At 38.7% G+C, this 20,222-nt stretch overlaps 1 protein-coding gene across 2 annotated transcripts in view; it reads right to left on the reverse strand.

Moving 5' to 3' along the window:
• Positions 1-576: 576 nt before the first annotated feature.
• The window catches only part of LOC149252447 (magnesium transporter MRS2-4-like), a 121,647-nt gene continuing 102,001 nt past the window's right edge, over positions 577-20,222 (reverse strand). For both annotated transcript variants that reach the window (XM_089459695.1, XM_089459696.1), the window contains exon 4: positions 577-1,173. In XM_089459695.1, coding sequence (XP_089315821.1) covers positions 895-1,173 — 279 coding nt within the window. In that variant the 3' untranslated portion in view covers positions 577-894. The remainder of the gene's footprint in view (positions 1,174-20,222) is intronic.

Genomic DNA, 20,222 nt, shown 5'->3' on the forward strand with positions numbered 1-20,222 from the left:
TTTAATGTATATATGTTTAACTCATATTAATTCATTGTATAATCATTATTAATAATATTTGAAATAAAGTTAAAATTTAATTAATTTTTTAATTTTTTTTAAATCTTGGCAATGTCAAATATATCATAAAATAAGTGTTCTGATACTTATCATGGATTGATGCTTATCAGCATTTACCAGTGATTTAATTTAAATAGTTTCACTAGTTATATCCCATACAGTTTCCCAACACCAGGTGGAGGTATACCTTACAGACCACTTCATTAAAATCCTAGAGAAAATTCATGCTTGCTTATTTGGAAAACCTTCTTGTTTGTTTGTACTCGTGCCTGTTTATTTAATACGCTCCAAGAAGGATCCATCATCCATCCGCTTGTGGAACTTCCTTTTAACCAGAGCAAAAAGTGATAAATATCTGGACAGGCTCATCGAAAAATCCTTGAAACAAAATATAATGCTTACAGTTTTAAATTATTGAGTTTTCTTCTTTAGATCCCCTATCATAGACACGAACGTAGTCTGGCAATTGGCACAAGATCCAATGCAAAAGCAATCATATTCAAAAGATCCAGAGTATCGTTCTAAACAGACTTAAATTCGATAAAGAAATCAATTAGATCATGGGTAATGAGTAGATGCCATGCATCCTATTTTTCCACTGTAACAAGCCCATTTCTTTTAAATAACACAGCTGTGCTCAATATATCATCACCCCCAGAATCTGTGATACAACTCCCTTCCCCAACTGAAAAAAAATAGCTTGATTTTGGTCTCAATATATACTGAAACCACCATTTGTTGAATAAAATAAACACATAGACTCCAGCCGCACGAGCACTTAAGTTATGAAGCCATGCACATTAAAAGCCAAGTATTCAAGCAATTTATCTTTTCCTATGTACCAAGTAGTTCTTTCCAACGGGCATAACTTAACATTGCAAAGAAAAGCAGGAGACACAGAGCCAAAAAAGATCCAACGAAAGGGAAAAACACCCCGTGCTTGTCGTAGAGTGGGCAAGGAATATTCATTCCAAATGTTCCTGCTATCAATGTAGCAAGGGTTATTGCAAAGGTTGCCATAGTCAGAGTGAGCTGCAACTGGATCAGTTCATTACGCTGGTTATCAAGCTGAATATTCACATAGTCTTCTGTGTCGTCAATGTATTCACGGACCTGAATGCATCAAGGAATACAGCAACTATTTCAATATGAATATAACACAAATAAGAAACCATGGAATTCCTAAATCTAACATCCTGAACATAAAAGAAAATAGAAATCGAATTAGAATATTAACCCTTGGAAATTATATCTCCAAGTTCCTCTCCCTGAAGCACAATCATTCCATATGAGTCAAATAAAATAACAGAAGGGGTGTCCTTTGTTCCATGATGCTTTTACTCCTGAGGCATCCATCTGGAAGGAAACACGTTTCAACAATGGATCTAGAGATCCAAAAGTAGTAATTAGGTTTCTTGTTATAATGCAGAGAATATACCCCACAATTTCAAGGAATAAGAACTAGCAACCTATGAAATGTTTCTTTCTAATTTTGGTACGTTTGAGTGTGTTTGGTGGGAGTGAGGGTGTCATAGGAACCGCTAGGAAAAGTGTGAGCCCTATGCATAAACCAAGGGACAAGCAATATTGCATCAAGCCTATCAAGTAATGGACCACAGTTTTATTCCTAAATTTACCATCAAGGAACTAAGACAATACTCTTTCAAGTCTATTGTGCTATTTGGGCTTTAAGAAGGCCTCTAACATTGTCCCTAGGCAACTATTTTTTGAAAGGCTTTATGTAAGCAAAGTCCCGAGCATTACTATCTTACCTGTGTCAATATGATATGACATTGCACTTGAATGTATACCCACTGCCTGTGGAGACTTGGAAACATGTGAAGCCTGGTTACCAGGAATGTGATGCTTATTTCCATTACAACAAATTCTAGCACCCACAAATTCCAAGCACCAAAGTGCTAGTTTTGTGTAACTCAGGAGGGCTGCCCACTATCACCACAATAGCTCTTCCTCCCTCTTTAGGTTGGCCCTTCTCCAGCACAAGGAGGGTATCCCTAAGTAGGATTGCTAAGGCTATGGAGTGGAGGCTCTGAGTGATTCTTGAAGACTAAGCCTTAACAAAACAAGTGGTTGTAGTATAGGTGAAAGGATGAATGGTATGAGAATGAAAAGGTGATGGACACTGCAAGACTAGTGCCTACCACATCTTGGGTAAATGAAGTCAAGGAGGCATAGATCTAAGATAGTGAATGTGTGAATGTGTAAGGCAAACAAGCGCAGTTACACATGCCAAAAATCAGCCTTAGCTTGCTGAAAACTATTGTAGAAATTAACCTTGGAAAGGTAGGGTAGCCTTAACAAAACAAGTGGTTGTAGTAAAGGTGAAAGGATGAATGGTATGAGAACGAAAAGGGAATGGACACCGCAAGACTAATGCCTACCACACATTGGGTAAATGAAGTCAAGGAGGCATAGATCTAAGATAGTGAATGTGTGAATGTGTAAGGCAAACAAGCGCAGTTACACATGCCACAAATCAGCCTTAGCTTGCTGAAAACTATTGTAGAAATTAACCTTGGAAAGGTAGGGTTGCCATTCTTAAGCAATTGTTGTGAAAGTAATGTCACATTATTCTAGCAACAACTATGTTTGTTAGATGCAAGCTTAACACAAAACAATGAAGATAAATGCCCTTCACATTACACTATACAAATGACAAATATTTCATTACAAGGCCTTCATAACATACTACAAGGGTTTCCTACAACAATAAACATGTGAAAGTATTGCAAACATAAGAGCCTCCCATAAAGTAGAATCAATACCTCCAATCTTCCATAAGCTTGTCAAAATGATGTAAAATTTAGTCCAAGCGGAGACCACCTCAATCCCAATATTCCCACCTTTTACAAATGGAGAGAGCTTATGTTTATAGAGAGAGTTTACTCTCTTACAATAAAATACAAATTCTCCAGCTAACTCCATGACAAGTCAAACAATAATACAATAATGGAGTAGTTGTATTCCTCTTCAATCAATGGATTGCCATATCAAATAGTATGTGAACTCCATCTTCTCTAAGAGAGGTCATCCACCTAAAAGTAGGACGTAGTGTGCTAGATATCCTCAAAAGAGAGGGAATGTGCCACAAAAATAAGCCTTTACCATGTCAAATGCTAAATTGGTCCACATAAAATGCACCCTCCATGGTGCTAGATCAACTATACACATAAAATAGTACTTGACATGGGAAGAAGTGCTCCAAGGTCCACCTACAAGAACTCAGTAAGTGTGCCCTCCAAGATGCATGAGTGAGAAAACAATAAAATGATTTTCCCAGGAGAATGTTCCATAACCACAATCCCAAAATGGTAAGCGATCCACAAGATGCGTGCAAACAAACCACAAATGTGAATCCTTGGGTAACCAACTCCATGGATAAATGTGCAAAGTGCCAACTAGATGTAGCACTTCCCAAGTAAAAGTGGTAAACCTTTGACAATAGCAAGTGAAATATCTCCACGTATGAACCCTCCAAGTGAAACCCTCCAAATATAGAAATAAGACCAAGTAAATGCATGCAATAACCACATGACCCTCCATGTGCAGCATGCCCTTCAAGAGAGCATCCTCCACAACCACCTCATGCCCCTCGAGAGAGCGCCCTCCATAACCACCTCATGATAAAATAACATAAATTCCATGTCAAAGAGGCGAGGGTGCTCTCCAATGTAGCTAAAATGCCATGCGTATCTAAAATAACCATGCAATAATGATGAGCATTGCACACTAGACAGGTATGCAATGGAGACACCTCAATCCATCAACAAATATAAAATAACCTCTATTTGAAGTATGCCCTAGGAAGTTGTGCCAATGTTGGTTAACCTCATCAATACATGTACCAAAGCCATCAACTGCTTTTTCCAAAACCATGTGGAAAGATAGTTGCACTCCTCATCAATAAACAGATAAAATATTCCTCAATATGCCAAATCATAACAATGTTGAACCAATCCATAGAAGTGCACCCTAGAAAAGTGTGCTATCCTCCCCAAAATAATAAAATAAAGCATATTTGCCTTCAAATTTCTGCCAAAGAGGAAACTACTACATGAAAACACCTCAGCCAACCTCCAAATAACCTCATCCATGTGTGAAAGCAAGCCAGTGAGATAGGGTGCCCAAGTAATTAAACTTCACCTAGATAAAAATGATTAAATAGTTAAATCAACCTTAACATGTGTGCACAAAAGTTAATGCTCTACTATAAAACTATAGTCCCCCTCCAATAGTCATTAGATAATTAAATCGCCATGAACATGTGTCAATGAGGAGGTGCACTCCAAAGTGTTGTACCACAGATAAAAGTGTTGGAAAACATGGTAGCCATGGTCGGTATTTTCATCATGAAGAAAATTTGAATTTTTTTTTCCTCCAAATTCTACAAGTCGGCCTCATGTTATTTCAAGTCAGTTGGGCCCCAAAGAGTCACCCATTCAACCCCCTTGGAAGTCTATATAAAGGAGAGGTTTCCTCCATCATTTGACACGTCACATTTTGTCTTGTCTATCTCTGATTCAGCAAAGTTGGGAGCAGAAGAGGAGGCCAAAAATCTGGAGGAGGGATTGGTTCTTGGCTTGGCACTTAATGTTGTTCTTGGTTACTGGTTTGGCTATTAATATGATTTCTGTTGTAATGATGAATTGAACTCTCACTCTCGCATAAGGAAATATTTCTGGGTTTTCCCCTTGTGGGTCTTGCCCTGGCCTCAGGCCAAATTTGTGTCTCTTTTCTCATGGTTACATGTTTATTTTCTACTGCTCTTTCATGGTTTATTGGTTGATATTTTCTTCTGTATAACTGCTTAATGACCTTGATTGAATGCAATATGGAACTTACGCTAACTGATCATTGGAAGTAGTTATCTGTTAGAAAAATTGTTTCTAGCTTGTGTGTCCTAGAAATCTCAACATTGTTTCAGAGCAAGGTTCAATGAACAGTTCAATGAGCAGTTGAAATATGGTCTGAAATTCTAAACCCTACTGTGGCAGTAGGGGCATTTGTAACCAGGCCAAAGTAAATTCCGAATGTTAAAAAGAGGTCTGAGATGCAAAGCCAAGTCAAGGCAGAGTTGCCTTAAGAGACAGCAAAGGATTAATCCTCTATGGAAAAATCTCTGTGACATGGTATGTGAATTTCCTGAGGCATGTTACAGAGATATGCCAAGTCTTTGAGTGCCATCCGATCCTCCCTTCTGTTTAATCTGTGCCATCCGCATTATATCTCTGTGAATGGGCACAAAATCTCCTATTCTTTGAAACTATACTACCTGATCTCTACGAAAGAAATCTGCATACATGAGGCTATATATATATATATATATATATGCGATAGATCTGAGCTGTGTGTTCAGTCTTTCTATGATAACAATTGTGATCCGATCCTAGGACAGCTTATATGTGGAACTGCACTCTGTTATGCAAGCCTTTTCGTATTCTGTTGTGTAAGCTTCTCTGAGACACCACTTGCGAACATGAGGTCACATATATACTCTGGATGAAGGCCGAAGTTGTCATAAAATATATCATTAAAATTGAAGAAGTATCCTAGCTTTATCCGGACTCGTGATGATCTTTGTGTATGCATATCTCAGACTATATCCCCGTGGAAATTTGCAGACATGAGTTCTCTCTAATGAAGTATGTAAATCTGAGAACAATGTGAAGTCTAGATCATTCTCTGTGATTCTAATCTCTGTGGAGGTAGTTAAGAAGGTCAAGTAAGTCTAGCACAAAGTCAAGTTATCTCTGCGATTCGGAATTAACCTTGTAATGAAATGTTTTGAAGGTCAGTAATTTGTGCACTGAGAAGTTCTAAGATATATATGTGAAGTATGAACTCATGCATCAGTTATGTCATATGAGTAACCCAAGTTCTGTGCTGTAATATGATGATCTGAATTTTAGCATGACCTAGGATCTAGCCTAATGAAACCCACTCAAGATTAATGCTAATAACAAATGAAGAGTCTTTGAGAATCTTGATAAAGACTGAGGTGAAAAATATGCTAAGAATCCGAGCGTTATTGAGGCATCTAAACTACATTCCTGGCATCCGAACTAAATAATGGTGGATGAAGTAAATTGTAGTTCGAGCTCAAGACCATGGACGATTCAGATCTATGGAGTGACTATAATAGAAGGTCGATCTCAGTCTAGACTCTATACTCAGTCTATACGATTTGATTGATGCTCCATGTAAGTTTAAAGGAAAGGACTGTTTACCTCTATCACGATTTCTATGGCATCAAATATGCAGGATCTGTCTCAAGTCTAGGCTCCAAGTTGCTTCACACATCTGAGGAATCCGAATTTACATGAGTTGTGTGGAAGTAAGAAAGTAGAGTATTGAAATACGCGTTGTAGTCAAGAACCTTCTTGTGAGAAGTCAGAAAAGATAATGTCTCTCAGAAACAGTGCCAAGGACGAAATTCTTGGAAAGAAGGCCGACCTCTGCAAGAAAGCTGACCTATCTGGTATGCATTATTTGTACTATCTTGTAGCAAGTTCTAAAATTGTTTTTGTGATCTCTTTAAGTAAAACACAAAAGATTATGATGCCTCTCTGAAATCATAAGTTGATTTATGTAGAAAATCCACGAAATTCTGCAACTGCTAATATGAACTATCTGAAACTAATTTTTTTTCATATAGACATAGAATTTCTCTACTTGTTTTGCAGTGGAATAGGAGCATAAATACATATAGTAACACAATAATCAAGACACAAATTTTCTAGGGAACCCAACTGGGAAAACCCTCCGCTTGCTTGAGAATTTTATTGATAGAAGAATGAGCAAGAGCTCTTACAAAACACTCTTGCTTCAATAGAGAATACAATGATCTCCCTGCTTGAACTAAGCTTGAAACAATCTGCAAGACCCCTGATCCGTATGCCTTCTTGCCTTGCCTGGATGAGCTCCGAAATCCTTGTGCAAATCCTAGAAATAACCTCCTATTTCCTAGCGCATGAGGAACTCCTATTTCTTAGGAATTTCCTCCTATTTCCTAGCACATTCCCAAGGCAATTCTTCCCTCTATCAACTCGCACAAGCCTCCTGCTTGACTCGCTCTCTCACAAGCTCACACACAAAAATCATGCTCAAGAATTAATTACAAAGGTGCCTTCGTCCTCCTTATAAGAAATTCAACTCTGCTAAATCTGGCAAGTTAATTTTTGAACTCGGACTTGTGATTGAATTGTTAACTGAGTCAAACTGACTCTTCTAACTCATTCTACCTCAATTAGAAACTAAAGCTCACTAACTCATCCTTTTCCAAAAAGGACTCGCACTTGGAGACAAACAAGACCAAGCCTCCAACTCATGTGCATGAGTTAACAGCTGCATAACTCGTCGTGATTTATAGGAACTCGTGCATGCTAAAGGATGACTATTTGTGGTCATATTGACTAAGGCACGAGTCAGGAAGACCTTCCCTCGCTACTTTTCAACACTCCCTCTTAGCGAGGAAGCTACATCTGGAAGAACCTCGTCCTCCTGGATTTGTCTCCAACACTACCACGTTCTCCGCTGTTGTAGCTACTCACTTTGAACTAGATGACTTCCCTGCTTACTTCTGCGAAACCTGATCTGAAGACCTGTTCTTTCCCACCATGCTATGCGAGTCTATCACTTCATTCATAAATGCCATGTACCCTATGTAACTTTGTGGTTGAAGATGATACTCGAAGATCTAACTCTAACCTAAACTCCCTTAAACGAATCCTCTGTCCACTTGGCTCAAACTCTCCCTATACTGGGAGTCACAAACTAAGTGGCTGCCTCCACTCGCCCTGGGCTATGGTCCACTTCATCCTGTTGGTCGGCCCAACTGCCAATTAGCTTAGACTCAAATTGAGACACTGGTTGATGCTCCATCTTTGAGAGCTCTATCCTGCTCTCGCTCAACCACCGCTTCTCTACTATGAGCTCTCCCTGCCTTGCTGCTCAAGGCTACACCTGTCTCTACCTGCAACTTGTAGAGATCCTTCACCCTCACACCCATCTGCTTCTTAAATCCAAAAGGTAAGTGCTGAAGGTACGCCTTATCTATGTTGAAGATGATATTATATCCCTTGTCCTCAAGGGTAGCTACTGAAACAAGATTCACATCAATCCTGGAACATAAAGAACATCTCTGAGATGAAGAGTATTACATGACTCCCTTTGAAATCTAAAAGTACCAACTCCTCTAGCTGCATACTGACCATCATCTCCTAGCACAATCTGAAACTACATGTCCTTCTCCTTCAGGTGGTTGAAACTCTTCTAGTTCCCAGTCATGTGGAAGGATGTTCCTGAATCAATATACAAAATATTGCTATCTGTTCAGCTTGCCATGCAAGCGATCAATGAGAAATATTTCTCGAACTGGTCAGAAAATGCATCTACCTTCGTTGGCGCAGCAACATGATCCTTACTAGACTCCTTTCGATTTGGACACTTAGTAGCATAGTTCCCAAACTCATGGCAAAGGAAGCACTTGATCTTGCTTAGATCCTTCTCGTTCCCATTTTCACTGGACTAAGCCTCTCCTTGGCCCTTCTTTCCCTTGGCTTCACCTATAAGAGCAAAATTCTCTTCCTTCTCAACCTTTGACCACTTGCCACTGCTGCTCTCGACAAAACTAAGTCTGAGCTCCTCCTGAGTGAAATCACTGCACAGGCATTCCCAATCTGGCAGTGTATCTCGTCCAGTAATCCCTTAAACGAAAGTAGCCCACTCCTTGGTAAGCCTGTTTATAGCAACTAGCACCAGTTCACTGTCTTCTAGTTCCTCTCCTACATCTACTAGCTCATCCCGAACGTTATGAACTCTAGTGAGATAGGAAGTTATGCTCTCACCCTTTTGCATCTTGGTGACTGTCCGCTTCTCTTTGAGAATCATTTTATAATTCTCAGATGGATTCTAGTATAGCTTCACAACGACATCCCACATTTCCTTTTCGGTATCCTTAAAGAAAAAATGTGGAACTATATGATCCCAGAGTCCATCTAGGATCATCCTCTTGGCTTTGGACGTCTCCCTTTGGAACTGTCGTAACTGGTTTGGATCTGAAAGTTATGCAACACTTTTCTTTGCATAATCCTTTAATCCAAACTCGTCCAACAAGAATGAAATCCGGACTTTCCAAACACCAAACTTCGAGGCACCATCTAGTCCATCCTAATCTCTCAACCATGTTGTGGCCATTTCTCAAATCTGAAATCTGTGTTGGTTGATTATGTTCACTGCTCTGATACCATGTAAAAAATCCACGAAATTTTGCAACTGCTAATATGAACAATTTGAAACTAATTTCTTTTCATATAGACACAAAATTTCTCTACTTATTTTGTAGTAGAATAGGAACAAAAATAAATATAGTCACACAATAATCAAGACACAATTTTTTCTAGGAAACCCAACTGGGAAAACCCTCTGCTTGCTTGAGAATTTTATTGATAGAAGAATGAGTAATAAATCTCCTACAAATAACTCTCGCTTCAATAGAGAATACAATGATCTCCTTGCTTGAACTAGGCTTGAAACAATCTGCAAGACCCCTAATCCCTATGCCTTCTTGCCTTGCCTGGATGAGCTCTGAAATCCTTGCGCAAATCCTAGAAATGGTCTCCTATCTCCTATCACACGAGGAACTCCTATTTCTTACGATTTTTTTTCTTTTTCCTAGCGCATTCCAAAGGCAATTTTTCCCTCTATCAACTCACAGAAGCCTCTTACTTGACTCGCTCTTTCACAAGCTCACACATAAAACTCATGCTCAAGAATTAATTACAAAGGTGCCTTCGTCCTCCTTATAAGCAATTCGTCTCAGCGAAATCTAGCAAGTTAATTTGGAACTCGAACTTGGGATTGAATTGTTAATCGAGTCAAATTGACTCTTCCAGCTCATCCTCCCTCAATTAGAAACTGAAGCTCACTAACTCATCCTTTTCCAAAAATAACTCGCACTTGGAGACAAATAAGACTGGGCCTCCAACTCATGCACATGAGTTAACGGCCCCATGACTCATCATGATTTCTAAGAATTCGTGCGTGCTAAAGGAAGATTGGTCATCTTGACTAAAGGCACGAGTCAAGAAGACCTTCCCTCGCTACATTTTAACATATTAAGTCTGCTACAGAAGTCAGAATAAAGTTTGTCACCAGAACATGTTTACAATTTGCAAGACAGTGACATGTATTTCATGTCAAATCTTTGAGTAATGGGCAGCTCTGCTATAAGCCTCCAAATGAAAGCGATTGTTGTAAAAGTCTTCTCAGATTCCTTTGGATTCATGGTTTGGCTGAAGGAGTCCTATATATAAAATGACTACAATTACTTGCATAAGGCTTATACCTGAATGATGATATATATTGCAAACTCTGTTGATGATTCTCCTAAAGGGTTTCCAGCTTTGAAGATAATGTGTTTAGTATGACTTTAGACAAATCTTGAAAGATTTTGAAGACCTTGTGGCATCTGAATATTTAATGAAAATTTAGGGTTTGGTAGACTGTGAGTCTTGATAGAATTATGAAAGCAATACATTGATATTAAAAGAAGCATGAAGCCATTGGATAGTGAAATAAAATGCAAGCAAGGCAAAAACAATAAAAGGACAAAACATGAAAGTCTGATCAATCTATTGTTGAGGATTTGAGCCTTGATGAGATTGCATCATTAGTTTTTAAAAGTATAAATGATTGTTCAGTTTCTTGGAATGATTTGAGTTTGCAAAACCCTAGTAAGGGTTTGACCAAGAAAGCCCTAAGGTTTGTGAAACCCTAGGATTGTCAATGTTAAAATGATGTGTTGATTTTTGATCATTTGGGAGGTATTCCAAGCCTTAGGGTTCGGGGTTTGGAGGTTGGAGCCCCATAAAAGTCATTTGTGAGCTTGGAACCCACGGTTGGGGTTTTGCACCCATCGATGTTTGGGCCAAAACCATGAGGCATTTTCTGCATGTGATGGATGGAGATGATAGAGGAAGTTGAGGAGAATCCAACGCAACAAAAATCGTCGAAATCCAAGTTGTAGAAGATGAGTTATGAACTTTTGAAGTTAATAGTGAAATTTTGGACAGTCAAGCAATGTAGGCTTGAAATGGTTGAGTCCAAAAGACATGTCCATTGGGTAATTCGTGGAGCCCTTGTATTGGTATAAATACAAGGTGAGAGAAATCATTTTAGTATCATCCAAGTGCAAACAAGCCAAGGAGATCTTCTCTGAATTGAGTGACAGGTGAAGGAGCAAAACAGTGAGGGAGAAGAGGAGTTGTTTGGGTGATTTCAAGATTGTTTTGCCTCTGCAGTGAAGGCCAAGTTCTCTTGGAAGAGGGCCGAGTGAATTGAAAAGAGATCTAGGCAATGTAAGTATGTTTTTAGGGCCGCGTTTTGTCACAGGTCTGGGCCGCAGGCCTCTCTGAAGAAACAGCAGGTAAGCAACCCTTGTTTGTGGAGGCCAAGAGATGGAGCACCCTCATTTGGCTGGGCCACAGTCAAGGGAAGAAACAGTGAAGTTTTTAGGGCCAGATTTGGAGCAATATGCAGGAGAGACCAACAGTGTTTGGGACTATGGAAAAGCCCTAACCAGGACTGTTATCTCATAATTAAAATGCAGAGAACTAGTGGTCAAGAAAGGATATGATTGGTCATTTCTTGTTGGCAGTGTTTGCTAAGTGGATGAAGTTTTGTTGCAGCCTGTGGGAGCCCATGTGAAGGGTTGTCTTGGGTGAGTAGAAACCCTAGCTAGGAGCAGATCCTACAGTGATTGGATTGGTTGCCATTGGACTGGTGGAGGGTAGCGTGTTGGTAGTCCAAAGTAGCCCTTGACAAGCAGTCATAAAGGGAGTTTTGCAACTGAAGTTTGGGTGAAGTTGTGGAGCCTAATGTGCATTACAATGTGGACTAGTGGATTGCTAGATTGGTAAATTGGAGCTCAGGTATTGGCCAGCCTAGAAGAGCAGATTGGGTCAGCTCGTGTTCATTGGAGCAATAGTGACTTGCAGCAACGATAGGTGGCAGCCCTCCTCGAGTCTCTGTGTGTTTTCCTTTGATGGACTAAGGGGCAGCTAGAGACCAGATCGGAACCAAAGGACTGGCAGGACAAGATAAGACATAGATGTTGAGCTTGTAGTGAGATTGTCATTGTATCTTGTATTCTTGTACTTGTGGATAATTGAGAGCCATTATCCCTTGTACGTGAGCCCCAGACTATTGTATTATATGTTGATTAATATAACGAAGTTGGGTTGAAAATTTTGTAAGAAGTTGTCGATAATTGTGCATGTGTGATTTCCAGTTGTTTGTTTATATTCTGTTGTGCGCTTTGTTGAGATTCTTGGTTTGGTAGCGTCAAAGATTTTAAGATTATATCCTAGCACCAGGGTCGTGGAAATTCAACATGATGAAGTTGCAAAAGGAATTGCAAGGATTGATGTTACTCAAAAGCCCTACCACTGATTGATGATGATAAGCATTAGGAGATCATTAGGGTTTTCGGTGTTAAAACAGTAGCCAATCAATTGATAACCCTATCTAGGGTTGGGGTTATGAATTAATTACTTCCACTTGAAAGAAGGAACCCTAGCTCCTAGATGTTTTGATATCTTGATCATAAGGTTGATTTACAAGTTGGATACAAAAAAGATAAAGATTAAGAGGGAGCTAACGAGTTCTCAAAAGATAAGTATCGTGTACTTTGTTTTATTTTTTAATCGTTACAAACAATGTGGAACTCTTGATGATGGTGTAGACTCATTGATAATGATATGGACAAGGTCAATGATTATAACGTAGGCCCCTTGATAATGATGTGAACAAGTTCGACTCATTGGTGATAATATGTGGACTTATTGATAATGTGGACTCCTTGATGAAAGATGCAGAATCTTTGATGATGTGAACTCCCTGATAAATTGGACTTCTTGATGATGCGAACGAAGTCAACTCGTTGTTAATGATGTGGACTCCTTGGTGATGATAATGCGGACGAGGTCAACTTCTTAATGATGATATGAACTCCTTGATGAGGTTGATAATGAGGGGAATGAGGTTGATTGGATTCGAGAAAGTTAAGATCAAGAGGGAATTGTCACACTCTCTAGAGATAAGTACTTTCTTGATTGTTTTTAATACCATTTCATTATGAGCCTCTTGTTTGTGTACGTCTTGCTTGGTTGTATTTGTTTTTCCATGGCCTCATAGTCAGGATTGCAGGTACATGATAAAGTATGTCAAGGTTGTGCTAATCGTTGAAAATATGGAAGAACAAAGTGAAAAGAAGGCTCGTGATTGAATGGATTTTGGACTCAAGGGGAGCAGACAAGATTAGCATGATTAAAGCATGTTTTGATCCATGATGGCCTAAAGTCTTGAAGATTAATGTTGATCCAAATATGTTGAAATAGAGCCTATGAGTTTTTTGCTAGGTGTTGATGATGTGTTTCTGACAAGGACTGAGGTCCTCTTCATCCGGTGTAAGAGGGAGTTGATTGAAGAATTGTAATTTTGAAAGTATTGTACGAGCCTCGTGAAATCCCTACTGAGGTTGTGGCATAATGGACTGTCAGTCCATGGACACTTGCTTGACGGAAATTTGAAGCTGCTGCAAAACTTCGATGTTAATTTGATGAATAGCTCTTATTGGCATTACTGACTGTTAATTTTTATGGTATGTTCTATGCTTGCAACAATTACTTCAATGTCATATTAGCCCCATAATAATTCCACTTCATATTTCAATAGCAATCAATGTAAACTTCAGTAGCAATCAATTAGCATGCACTTTAGATAACCATTGACAATAATTGTAGATATAACATCATCAATAATGCACAAGAAAACAAGCCAAGACAATGAACACAAAGATTTACGCTAAAGCCAGGGCAAAACCCCACAAGGCAGAAAACCCAACCAAACCTTCTTATTGATTAATATCAAATGTTTGCCAGAGAGAGAAGATCCAATTTAGTACGATGATGGTAAACAAGAAGCCAAAAACTGATCAACAATAATCATGTTCCAAGTCTGCAATTTCTGAAGTAGATAGCAGTAGTCAATGTGCCCTAACTAGTAAGTCAACCTTGGTCAAAGTCTAATCAAACAACCTTCAAATAATTCAATCAAATAGTTAGTCAATGCGACCTCCCAAGTTGATCAAAGGAGGGTCAAAATAGTCCCAAAATTTTGTTGTCAAGGGAGAGAGAAACCACCAGTCAACCTGCAGTCAAAGTGGCAGTTGCAGCCTGTGGTCAACATAGGTAAAACTTCCCAAAAAACCTCAAAACTTGTGCCAAAAGATGCAACATGCCCAAATAGAAAATATCGCACAAAAAACACAAAAAGAAGATGCCAAAAACCTCTCTGCCAACATTGGTCAAAGACATTTGTAGTAAAGTCAACACAGAGAAATCAAAGCTGCGAAAAACTCTTCGCACGTGAGAGATAAAGTTGCTTTAGAAGTGAATGAACCAATCAGAGGAGAGATGTTTGTGTGTGATGATGAGATGCCAAAATGAGGTGATGATATGGTGTATTTATAGTGGTCGGCGTGGGGGCCAAGGGTCATGTCTCTTGACCAAGGGAGCCAACTTGTGGAGATGAGGCCAACTTGAAAAAGAGCCATTTGTAGGTGTGCAAATATTCTAATTTTCAAGGTGAAGGGAAATGCCATCAAGGATGATCCAAGGGTGTAATGATCCATCCAAGGAGGGGCTTCCAAGACGTGGAATTGGACCCTAGTTGCACTCTTTAACACTCCCTCTCAACCAGGGAGGAATTCCACCTGTCAACATCCATCCACTACTATGTCATCATGTTAGGAAACCAACTCACAAAAAGATAGAAAAGATAGATCAACAACTTAGAATTCAAGCTCTTCGAGGGGCAACCTCCTTTACATTACACAAATGAACAACTCCTAAATGATACAAATGACTAAACCTCTCTTCTATATATAGGAGTCTAAGGGGTCATAGTATAATCAAGCCGACATAACAGTAATAACATAAGGGCACAATAATAACAATAGTGGGTTTCTATGGGGCACACTAATAAAAATATGGGGACAATAGGGGAACAATAATAACAATAAGGGATACAATGACAATAGTAATAGGCGAATCACTAGTATTATAAGGACCTAACATGCCCCTCTCCTTCCAAAAAGCGTTGTCCTCAACGCTTGAGTAGTTCTGGATGCTTCTGTATAAAATTTTCATCCTCCCATGTGGAATCTTCAGCGGATAAGTTCTTCCACTTGATGAGATACTCTGAAATTGATCGATTTCGTAGCTGTCAAGTTCTTGTTTCTGTGACTGCTTCCGGTTCCAATATGATTTTTCCTTCCTCGTCAAGTTTTGGCAATATTGTTTGAACTAGGAGCTTGTCACCTATAACCTTCTTTAAACATGAAACATGGAAGGTGCACTCGGGAAGTTGTAGTAAGCTCCAATTTGTATGCCATAGTACCAATCTTTTGCAATACCTTGTACGGACCATAATACTTTGGTGATAATTTATTATCCTTCTTAGCTTGCTTGAGGGACATTTGTTTATATGGTTGTAGCCGTAGGAATACCCAGTCGCCTACATCAAAACTTCTTTCGCCGTGATGTTGATTTGCCTGTTGTTTCATTCTATTCTGCGCCAACGTGAGGTTATCCTTTAAGAGTTGGAGAACTCGTTGTAGATGCTCGATGTGATGTTCCACTGCTTGAACCTTGGAATTTTCTCTTAAATATGATGTGATGGATGGTGGATGATATCCATAAAGTGCCATAAATGGGGTCATTTTTGCTATAGTATGGAAGGAAGTGTTATACCACCATTCAGCCAGAGGCAACCATTTGACCCATTGTGTCTGTTTATCAGATACAAAGCAACGAAGATATCCTTCCAAACATTTGTTTACTATCTCAGTTTGCCCATCAGATTGAGGATGATAAGATGAGCTGTGAGCTAACTGAGTACCAAGACAAAAAAATAATTCTGTCCAAAAATTTCCAATAAAAATGGGATCTTTGTCACTTACAATAATCTTTGGGTTTCCATGTAGCTTTTGAACTGTTCCACAAATGCAGTAGAAACTGTACTGGCTTTAAATGGATGCGATAATGCACAAAAGTGTGCATACTTGGTAAGTCTATCAACTACCACCATGATGACACTCTTTCCTTCGAACTTGGGTAAACCTGTGATAAAACCCATTGAAACCTCCTCCCAATGTTGGCTTGGAATGGATCAAGGTTGTAATAGACCTGGGGTCTTAATTGTTTCAACTTTATTTTGTTGGCAAACCAAACATTCCGCCGCAAACTTTTGAATATCTGATTTAAGGCCATCCCAAAAAAATTTCTTCTTAACCCTGTGGTAAGTTTTTAAAAATCCCAAGTGCCCTCCTAAGGGAGAAGTGTGCAATGCCATAAGAATCTTTTGTTTGAGTTGGGAATTCTTACCTAGGTATAAGCGATCTTTGTACGATAACGGATCATTTTTCCAGCTAAATGTATCAAATATATTGAGATCTTGTTGTAACTTTTGAATGAGTGCCCACACTTCTTCATCATTCTTCCATTCATCCCTTGCTTCGTTTATCTAATCTAGTTGGATAATAGACATGGTGCACAATAATGCTTCCAAATCCTCATCCTTTCTTGAGAGTGCATCTACCACAACATTTTGCTTTCCTTTTTTGTAGATGATTTCAAAGTCATAACCCAACATCTTTGTGACCCATTTTTGTTGCTCTTCAGAGGATAATCTTTGTTCTAAAAAGTATTTAAGACTATCATGATCCGTTTTTACCTTGAAGTGTGTTCCCATTAGGTAGGGTCGCCATTTCTTAAGTGCATGTACTATTGCCAACATTTCCTTCTCATAAATAGCTTTGTGTAAATACTTTCCTTTGATTGGACGACTTTCGAAAGCAATGGGTCTTTCATCTTGCATTAAAACAACACCAATTCCATTTCCTAAAGTATCACATTCCACAATAAAGGTTTTTGTGAAGTCCGGGGTAGCTAAGACCAGTGTTTGGCACATTGCCTCTTTAAGATGTTCGAAGGCCTTTGTTGCTTCTAAAGTCCATGAAAATGCATATTTCTTCAATAATGATGTTAGAGGTGCTGCTATTCTCCCATAATTCTTAACAAACTTGCGATAATACCCTGTCAACCCAAGAAATCCTTGCAGATGCTTAATGGATGTGGGGATTTTCCATTCCTTAATAGCTTTAATTTTGCTATGGTCTACCTTAACACCTTCATGAGATACAATATAACCCAGATATTCCACCTCTTGCACTCCAAAGAAACGTTTGGAGCTTTTTGCATATAATTGTTTCTCCTCCAATAGTTTGAGCACCCTGTCAACATGTTCAACATGATCCTTCCAAGACTTCTTGTAGATTAGTATATCATCACAAAATACTAACACAAATTTTCTGAGGAAGTGTTTGAAAAAGGAATTCATCAAACCTTGAAATGTAGAAGGTGCATTGGTAAGGCCAAAAGGCATGACCAAAAATTCATAATGACCTTCATGAGTTCTAAATGTTGTTTTCGAAATGTCTTCAGTCTTCATTCTGATTTGATGATATCTTGAACAAAGATCCAACTTGGTGAAGTAAATTGATCCATGCAATTCCTCCAGTAATTCATCAATGACAGGAATGGGAAATTTATCTTTAATAGTGAGCTTGATGAGCTCCCTATAATTTGAACACATTCGCCATGATCCATCCTTCTTGTGCACCAATACTACTGGAGCCGAAAAAGAACTTTGACTAGGTTGAATTATACCAGCCTCTAGCATTTTTGCAACCATACATTCAATTTCACTCTTTTGGGCATAGGGATATATGTAAGGCTTGATGTTTGGAGGAACACTTCCTGTAATCAAATGAATAGCATGATCATGATCACGAATAGGTGGGAGGCCTTTGGGAGTCTCAAATACCTTAGAATGATTGTCCAAGACTTTTTGGAGATCTAGAGAAATATATGATTTCGATGTGGGAACCTCTAGCGAACATAATTGTGCAATTATGCCTCGTTCCTTCTTTAGAAGCTTTGTCATACCGATAGAGTTGATTATCTTTCCCGGTTTCCTTACAATACCCCTTAATTCAACTTCCTTTCCTTCCGCACAAAATTTCATGAAAAGTTCTTGAAAATTAAAAGCTATTGTACCCAAGGATTGTAGCCATTGGACTCCTAGTACAACACTAGCACCACCCATTGGAATGGAAAGCATTGGGCTATTCAACACATATTCTCCCATGGAGAGCTTGATATTATGGCACTTTCTAGAGCAATTTAGGGTTCCTCCACTTGCAACCATCACTTGACACTTTGGTGCTGGATATAGGAAGCAATTCAATTCCTTGGCTATCTTACAATGAATAAAATTATGGGTACTTCCTGAATCAATCAACACTATTACCTTTTTTTTCTTGATATGTCCTTCTATCATGATAGTTTGAGGAGTGGTAATTCCAGCCAATGCATTACAAGATATGGTCAGATTCATTTCTTCTTTATCTAGGGTTTGTTCCTGGAATATATCCTCTTTTTTGACATTTCTTGTTCATTTTCTTCCTCCTCTTCACAATCTATGTAGAATAATTTCTTCTCAGCACACTTATGACCTTTAGTGTATTTTCTATCACAACTGTAACAAAGCTCTTTTGCTCTTTTTTCTTCCAATTGTTGTGGTGTCAACCTTATAGGTTGTGGAAGGTTAGGGGCAACCACACTTCCATCTTTATAGTTGTGAGTGTTAGGCTTCCTGGTTGCCATAATTTTGCTTTCCATTTTTCTTGCTAACCTTAATGCCTTCTCCAATGAATCAGGTTCCCAAAGGCGAACCTCATATTGGATATTATCTTTTAAAGTCCCTATGAACACATCAATCCTATGCTCCTCTGGAATATTTTTTACCCTTATGTTCAATTTTTGAAAGTCCTCAAATGTGCTCCATCATTGAACCTTTTTGTTTGAGATATATATCAATTGGCTACAAAAGGTGTTGCTTTTTGTATTCTCATAATGCGCTATCATTTCTTCCATAAAAATTGCCCAAGTGACAATTTGTTTACGAAAGCAAAGTCATCGATACCATACAAATTAATTTGGCTCCAAATATAAAGTTGCAATATGTACCTTTTGTGTGTTTTGCACATTATGGAGATCGAAAAATTACTCCCTCTATAGTATCCATGTTCCGAGAACCTTGCCATCAAACTTCCTCATATCGATTTTTGGAACATGGTGGGTCTTCAATCCAACATTAGAGTCTATGAAATCACGATTAACATTTCTTTTGTTCTCATCATGAGTTTCCTTTATTACCCTTTCACCATTAGTAACCATTTCTTGTAGCAACTGATTCAAATTTATCTTCAATTCTTCCATCTTAGTGTCCATGCCATTCATCTTAGCTTCCATGCCATCCATCTTAGCTTCAGTTACCTTTTGTGAGAGTGAAATTTGTTGTACTTGGTCTTGTAATTTTGATATATCATGTTGCATTTCTTCCTCTTCTTCACGAGTCATACTAGAGCTTTCAGGTTTCTTACTAGGTGTTTCCATTTTCTTTTTTCGGGGCATTAATTAATGCTAATAATTCTTCACTATTCCCTTTGAATTCCTTCAAACTAATTTTTCAAACCAATCTTATGCAAATTTTGAAAAAAAACTACACACATTTTTTTCACTTTGTAAGAGCTCGGTATTGAATCTGTTTTATCTCTGTAACTGCGGATCTCGAATATCTAAAATCACGTCCTGCAGTAGGCCCTTTGAGTCCTATTTCTAACCCCACAAGTCTAATCAATATTGGATTCTCCAAGGAATAGTTATGCCAAATCTCCCACGCTGACTTGATTATAGCCTAGTTCAGTAGAGCGAACTTGTGCGAAGTGCCACATGTCATTGTTTCGACCATAGTACCTGAAACTGTTATACATAAACTACAGGTCGTCCTCTTTCTAAAACTTCTTACAAAAGTTCAATCTAATGCTCAAAACAAAAGTTATGACAATTTTCCCCAAGTCCCCTGTTTGGAATGTAATTCGGGAGTTTGCAAAAACCTTAACTTCTTCAGATCATATCTCCGAAAATATAGTGCAACAAGCTCTGAAATTCAGACCC

This window comes from Pinus tabuliformis, chromosome 7 (genome assembly GCF_031772625.1).
Source record: "Pinus tabuliformis cultivar Carrire ecotype Pingquan chromosome 7, CPIR1, whole genome shotgun sequence".
NCBI lineage: Eukaryota > Viridiplantae > Streptophyta > Pinopsida > Pinales > Pinaceae > Pinus > Pinus tabuliformis.